Source organism: Ammospiza caudacuta, chromosome 6 (genome assembly GCF_027887145.1).
Source record: "Ammospiza caudacuta isolate bAmmCau1 chromosome 6, bAmmCau1.pri, whole genome shotgun sequence".
Lineage (NCBI taxonomy): Eukaryota > Metazoa > Chordata > Aves > Passeriformes > Passerellidae > Ammospiza > Ammospiza caudacuta.
The window spans coordinates 55,295,152-55,302,737 of NC_080598.1; the positions used below are offsets into that span (position 1 = coordinate 55,295,152).

The 7,586-nt window shown below is 52.5% G+C and overlaps 1 protein-coding gene across 2 annotated transcripts; it reads right to left on the minus strand.

Annotated features, from left to right (window-relative positions):
* Positions 1-4,872: 4,872 nt before the first annotated feature.
* ANKRD9 (ankyrin repeat domain 9) lies at positions 4,873-6,997 on the minus strand. Of its 2 annotated transcripts, none has more exons than XM_058807224.1 (2): positions 6,841-6,997; positions 4,873-6,364 (listed from the first exon to the last, which is right to left on the minus strand). In XM_058807224.1, exons 1-2 carry the CDS (start codon positions 6,995-6,997, stop codon positions 5,439-5,441), a joined length of 1,083 nt encoding a protein of 360 aa, XP_058663207.1. In that variant the 3' UTR covers positions 4,873-5,438. The 2 variants fall into 2 exon arrangements, with proteins under 2 accessions (XP_058663207.1, XP_058663206.1); XM_058807223.1 differs by having other exon boundaries at positions 6,810-6,860.
* Between the last annotated feature and the right edge of the window lie 589 nt (positions 6,998-7,586).

The window sequence follows — 7,586 nt, forward strand, 5'->3', positions numbered from 1 at the left end:
AGCACTAGCAGATGGTTTTGAGGAAAGCATGTTCAGAAACTGAGCTCCTCAAGGGATTTCATTCTCTTGCTGTGAGTTAGAAATTACTTATCCTTTTAGCCTTTGTTCTAAAATGCTGCCTCAAACATTGTCAGGAAAATGACATCACATTAAAAATAGGAATGTGATGTAGTACATGTTTATTACAATTTACTTGCATGGCTAAAAAGAAAAATCCCCTAATGATTATAAAATAAAGCCTGACTATTAAGAGCATGATGACAAAAACCACCCCTTACATCAAAACAGTAATTACCACTGGGACTGGAACAAAGGAGCAGAGGGACGATTTTGGGCAAAGTTGCTTTGCTGGCTGAGAGAGAAGATGGGGCTGCCCAGTTTTCCAAAGAGAGTCAAGGTCTGTGTCCCCAGCCTGGCCACTGCTGGGAGCAGAGCCCATCAGCCCATGTGCCCTCAGAGCCATGAGACTGGGCCAGAGCAGTTGTGGCACTCAGCACACTGTGCAGGGAAGGTGCTGGAAGCTGCTCCCTGTCCTGGCTGAGCCAGGTCCTTTCTGCCTGGAAGTCTCTCTCTCCTTGGCCTCTTTCCACTGCTTTCCCCTTTCCTGGGAAGGACTTGTCCAGCATTAATTGTTCATCTCCCTGTTGAGGCCCATGGAATGCACTGTCCCAGTGTTTCCCTCAGCTGGGGAGCACAGGGAAGGGGAGACTGGTCCATGGTCACCCCTCACATCCCAGGCATGCAGGTGTCTTGCCATGGCTCCTGAACTGGGGAATTGACCTTTTCAGGCCTCATTTGCTTTCCTGAAGGAGAAGTGTTGATTTGTTCTGCTTCCCATTAGATTGGCAGTACAGGGGATGTAACTTACAATGGCTGGAGGGTCTGGAGCTCACACAGGATCCTGAATTACTGGCTCAGACTTGCTAAAACCTTGCTCAGAAAGCTCAAGTGTGGGAACGATCAAAATCCCTCTCTGCCTTCCTTGCTTCTCTGAATTGTCTCTGCCTTTCTCTTTGCTGATTCAGATCCATTTTGGTCAACTCTCACATTTGTATTAGGAAAAGAATATTTTTCTTATCGAATTGATGGCAGGGGATGTTTTGGGGTTTAGGGAGAGATGAGAAATCAAGGTTTGCTGGATGGGACCCTTGTTTGACTTAGCTACAGGTTCTTCAGAGAGCCTTAGATGCACCACAGTTTAAAAATCAATAAAGTAAACTTGGATTTAAAACAGATACTGTAAATCAATCAGATGTGATAAGTTCAACGTTAAGAACTGCTGGCCTGGGTCATTAGATAACCAGGCTCTCCTGGCTTTAGCAGTAATTCCTAAACATGATGAGAGTCTCTATGTTTGAGGCTTCTGAAATTAGCTTTGTTGATTTATGTGACTTTTTTTTTTTCATTTATCAACTAAACCACTGGGCAAACAGATACTGGTCAATTCAGAGGTCATCAGGGCAAGTGGGGGCAATCTTTGTACTCCAGCTGAACTTGGTTCCATTTCTTGTAGCAGCAGGGAGGGATCTCTGATGTTTTTGCAAACTGTATTTGTGTTTCCTGCTGAGTTGGGTTTTGTGGGGGAGCTCAGCTCCTTCCACTCTGTGCTCCACGCGCTCCTGTTCCTGGGTGGTGGCAAGGGCAGGAGTAAATCAGTGCAAGCAGCAGCCTTGCAGCAACCACAGGGGAGATTCCTGGTAATAGAGGACAATTTTATGTGGTCTGAGCAAGTCATAAGCAGAACCTCCTTTTCACACATTACAGGTGGAGGAGGAGGAGAGACCACTGAAACCAGCCTGGAATTAATGGTTATGTAGCCTCAGACATGTGCTGACACCAGGTAGGGATGGAAGTCCTGTTATTAACTTAAATCTTATGAAACTTGATTTGCAAGGATTTACAGTGCTCTTTAAATATTAAGCACATGGCACAAGTGCCTTGTTTGCCTGGATGGGATGATGCAATGCACAAGGATCTGCTGATGTCAGTAGATTTCTTATACTGCAAATCAAAAACCCATATGGCTTGGACACCAGACACAGGACAAATAGGAAATTAGGAAACAAACCTGGCACCCTGGCCTCTTTCTAGTCTCTCTCTTTCCTTGCCTCTGTGCCAGGATGAAAGAAGACTGTTGAAGAGCACAAACCCATCTTTTAAACAAGTTACCCAAAATTACAGTAGACTTCATCTCCTTCAGCAGACTCTAGGCAGGCTAAACTTAGGGAACTGCACAGAGGAGTCAGTTGCAGAGTCAAAACTAACTCAGTACTTCCTCCCTCCCCTTGCTTTCTGAATGAAAATGCTTCATTCACTGTCACTGCAAATAAAACCACAAGGTGGGTAGTATCTGAATATTTTGGTTTGAAAGTGCTTGAGCAACCCATGGGACATATTTATCAGATTTCATCACTGTCTCCTGGCAGAAGGTAGTTTTTTAGGGGACTGACTCTAACCAAGCTTTTCAGGAATGCTGGTTCTATCTACTGTCTTGCCTGCTTTTGGAAAGCATTTCCTATGGATGAGTAATTTCCATGTGTGACAACATTAATATATGCAGGTAAGACAGAAGCTTTAAAGTTTTATCTCCTTACCCCTCTGCTCCCATGGTGTTAGGACTTTGTGAATCTTATTTCTCACACCTTTGTGGCAGCTTCCTGGCTCTAGCACCACAGTTCTCTTCTGCAGTGACATAATCACTGCCCATGTTTGCTTTTTTAAGCTTGTCAGTGATGATGCAGCTGGCACTTCTTGGTATTCTTGTTGGTAGCCTTCTCCAAGAGATGGAAAACTGAATGGGCTGTGGAGTCTGCACTCCACTGTGCCCTAAAGGTGGCAGAAGACAGAGATGTGCTGGCAGGTCAGTCTGAGGAAAGATGATGCTGCTATTGCTTGGTCTACAAACAAAAGACTTTTGTTTCCTATGCCAAGAAGCCCCAGCCTTTTTTGCAAGCTGTGACTCTGTCTGAAAAACAAGCCTGGACCCAGCTGGGTAAATGATCCATGTGCTCACTGGTTGTTTTGCCCCCCGTTCCTCTCCAGATGAAGCATGGCAGACCTCACCAAGCCACACACAGCCAGGGCTGGTGGGGACCCTGGGCAGAGCCACCCCAGCGTGGGCTGAGCCCCAAGTGTGATCCTGTCCCAGAATAACAGGAAGGGCACAGCAGGCAGCTGGCTCTGCACCCATCCCAGCAGGCTGAGGGGATCAGTTCTGTTTGTTGAAGTTAATTACCCAGAGTGGTGGGAGGGCTCCAGGGGGTCACAGGACAGCCTTTGCATTGGTGTTTTGTCAAAGGGCTCATGTGAAGGTGTGGGATATCCTGCCCAGCCTGTTGTGCTGTTCCAGGGTGTAATTACCCTCACAGCTTGGGAGCAGGAGTGTTTTCCAGTTCAACCAACCAACAACTCCCCCCCACTGCTCAATCTCGTTATGTCTTTGTCAGCAGAGCTGATAAGCATTCTGTCCCACCCCCTGCTCCGTCTCTTCCCCCACCTCACCTTAGAAACTTTGCCATGTGCAAGTTGGACCTGACTCCTTTACTACTTGTCTGTTTGGAAAGATGTTTCCACACCATTGTTACAGAAGCAATGGGGAACAGATACTCCAATGAATAGTGTAGCAAAATAGATTTTTTTTTCAAGTGGCTAGATTTGAAAGATTAGGATTAGTTCTCTCGATTTCTGTATTTTTATAACCAACAAGGAAGCTGAAGAGAACAGTTAGAATTTTTCCATGTTTTCCAGCAAGGGATTTGAATTTCCCATGGCAATAGGTTTGAGCTATCAGCTTCGTTTCTTAGGAAAAAGGAACATTTTCTCTTCTAGGAAACATTTTCAGTGCTATCAGGCTAAGAATAGCAATCTTCTTTCTGTTTCTTCTCCATTTTCAGAAGCATGGCTTATCTTTTATTGTGCATGCAGTATGGAGATTATTTTAGATTAAATGCCACTTTGTTCTGCTGAAACATGAACAGCTTACAGCGCCTAATTCTGTGGCTTTTTTGATCCTTAACCAAAATTAATTACTGAATAAAGAAATTTGTGCCTTGACCATAGCTCTTCTCTCCTAAGCACACCAATTCCTTGATGACCCTGGAGTGAACAGCAGTCCTGAAATAGTTCAAGTGGCAAACAGCTCCCTGGCTATGAATTTAAGCCTTGAAACAAAACCCTCCAGTTTCAATGACAACTTCCAAGAACAGAGCCAAGGCTCAGTGCTGTGTCCTAGGAGATCACTATCACTGCAGGGCTGATGGAGCCAGCACAGCTCCCTGCAGAGCACACAGGGGCAGTGCCAGTCACACAGGGCTGAAGAGTAAAGGCTGCACGGCAAGGAACTGAAGCTGCACCCTTTGCTTGGTAGAAAGTGTTTGAAGCAGGACATTACCCCTAAAGGGCTTTTTGATGTGAGGATGTGGTTTCTACCTTGGAGCATCTCAGAAGGGATAGCTGGGGAAAGTTTGGGTATCTAAGCTACTCCTCTGACACCTAGAATGAACACCAAGACTGTCATGGTGCTCTCAGCTGAACCTGAGCCATCGCACACTGATGGGAGTGGCAGTGGAGTGGCCAGAATCCATAGAAAAAGCCATGGTCTAGGATCCTGGGCCATTGTCACACCTCCTTACATCCCCTGGGAACAGCAGCTGCCCCTCCTGCCCTGTGCTACCTCCTCACCCTGCAGCAATCACACAGAGGGGCTGCAGGAGCCAGCCTGGCCAGGGCAGGTACATTTCTGGCCACAGCAACACGTGTGCTCCATCTCTCTCTGCCTGACAACAAACACCTTGGCCCTCCAAGGAGAACAGAGACAACTTTACAAGGAAGCCAACTGTTATTTATGCATATTTTAAAATACATTTTGTTCACATGCACATCCTTGGCAGCCTTGTTTAGGGAAGTTGTAACAGTATCTGGCTTCTCTTTGGTCTTGTGTACAAGACGAGGAAGTTTTCATCTGTGCCTTTAAAAAAACCCAGCATCTCTGCCAAGATGTATTAGGAGAGCTGTAAAAAAAGGAGTCATCCTGTTCCAGGACAAGGCTTATGTAACAGGGAAATCCTAACAAAAAGATACTCCCCCACCCTGCACACCCTTTTCCAAGGCACATGCCACTCCAGGGTTTTCAGTTGCTTGTTTTGTATTTTGATCACATCTGCCACCGGTTTATTCGGATGTATTTACAAATATGTTCTTCCCCAAACCCTCATTTGTACATGCCATAGAACATCTTTATAAAATGCAGCATGGCCCTCACCTCACCACAAGGATCTTTAAATAAAATATATTTTAAAGTGCCAGATACAATTCTTTTAAAAAATACTGTTCTCAGTAAAACAGATACTTGGCCACTGCATTAGCAGCTTTGTATAATGATACATTTTTAGCACAAGTCTATTTCTGTCAGGTGAGCAGGAGGCTCTCATACCACCCCTCTAGCTCTCCAGTTTCAAGTCCAAAGGCTTTAGAAAATGAGGCAGAGGCAGATTATCCAGAGCCTCTGGGAAGTGCTCAGGTGCAATGGTCCTGATCAAGACACGCATGGCTCCGACAAACAGCGACGGGGGAGCTAAGCCCACCAGGCACTGGAACCTGCTCTCTCCCAGGAGGTCCTGCCACTGCTGCCGGTTGTCCAACAGTTGCTGTTTCATTGCAAACTCGAGGTCCTGAGGCACGAAGAAGAAGAGGCAGTCGAGGCAGAGGAGCTTGGCACGCATGTTGGCGGCGGGCATGTGGGAGATCTGCTGCAGCAGGGTGTCCAGGGGGGTGTTCCCGGCGGTGTCCCGCAGGCAGGGCGCCGCGCCGTGCCCCAGCAGCAGCAGCAGGCACTCGGGCCGCACCAGTTCGCAGGCCATGTGCAGCGCTGTCTTGCCGCCCTCCACGCGGCTGCAGCCCTGCCGGTCCAGGTGGGCGGCTCTGTCCGCCGGGGGCAAGGTCTGGATGGCCTTGAGGATTCGGAAGAGCACCCGGACGCGGTTGTAGCGCACGGCCATGGCCAGGTGCGGGGCCGACTGGCAGCAGCTGAAGCTCTGGCTGGGCACGGCCAGGGCGCTCTGGGGGAACTTAGTGAGCAGGTGCCGGGCGTAGGGCTGGTGGTCGTGCACCAGCGCGTAGAGCAGCGCCTCCGAGGGCGAGTACACGCTCACCTTGCCCCCGTCCTCCCAGTGGAACACCTCCATGGTCCGCATGTCCTCCAGGAACCAGACGGGCAGCAGGTCCCGCACCGCCTGGTAGAAGGCGAAGGAGGATTTCTTGCACTGCTTCTGGGACTGGGCGCCGCAGCCGCCGACCCAGCGGACGCTCCAGGGCATGGCGTGCGGCCGGGCTCCGCCGGGGGCTGCCTCCCACCATCGGCCCGGACCTGCGGGAGCGGACGGGCGGTCAGTGCCGGGCGACCGGGGCTCCCCGCGCTGCTTCCGGGGCTCGCAGGGTTGGCCCGCCCGCCTCCCCGCCGGTGCAGGGGACAGCGAGCCGGCGCGACACCCTGGTGCAGGAGACACCCGGAGCACGGCATCGCCATCCCTCCCTCCCTCTGTCCGTCCCTGCTCCCGCTGCACGGGACACCCGTGTCCCCGGTACAAGGAAATGGCCTCTCCTCAGCGCACAGGACGCCCATGTCCCTGGCGCACGGGAACCCGGTACGGGGAAACGGCCTCCCCGCGGTGCACTGGACACCCTCCTTCCCGTGCACGGAGACCCGCTACAAGGGAACGGCCTCCCGGCAGTGCACAGCACGCTCATATCCCTGGCGAACAGGGCTCGGTACACGGGAACGGCCTCTCTCCCTGCCCCCGCTCCCGGCTCACCTCCCCGCCGGTCCCGCGGTGCCGCCCGTGCGGTGTCCGCCGCAATGGAGGGGCGGGAGACGGGAGCGCCGCGCGCCGCCGCGGGGCCCTTTTATGGCCCCCCCGCCCGGGCGGTGAAGGTCGGTCAGGACCGGGGAACTGTCCGGCCAACGCCGATTGGCCGCCGCCCCGGCGCCCCGGCCGCCCATTGGCTGCGCCGGGAGGACGGGGCCCGGCGCCGGCGCGTGCGTCACGGGAGGCAAAGTTCCAAGAAACTTGGCTGAGGGCTCGGAGTCCCGCGGGGGCGGGGCGGGAATGCCGCGGGGCGGGGGCCGCGGGCAGCGGGGTCCCGGGCGTAGGAACCGGGGCTTCCAGGAGCGGGAGGGCACAGGGACATGGGGTTCCTGAAGTACGGGGGTGTGGGGTCCCAGGGGCGTAGGGATCGGGGTTCCCGGGGGTATGAGGTCCCAGCAATGCCGGGCTCTGGGGTCCCAAAGGGATGGAGTCCAGGTACATGGTGTCCTGGGGTGTGGGGCCCTGGGACTAAGGGATACAGAGGGCGCAGAATCCCGGGGCCATGGGATCCTGAGCCTGCGGGATCCGGGACACACACTCATGGGTCAAGGGCACACGGTGTCTGGGCCACAGAGGAACTGTGCCCGGCGGCTGTGGGACACCCGGCCTCTGCAGACGGGCAGTGCCCGGCTACACGTGTGCCGGGGCAGGCGGTGTCACACCCCCGTGTGCCGGGGCAGGCGGTGTCACACTCCCGTGCCCGCCCTGGCAGGGCCCAGCCTG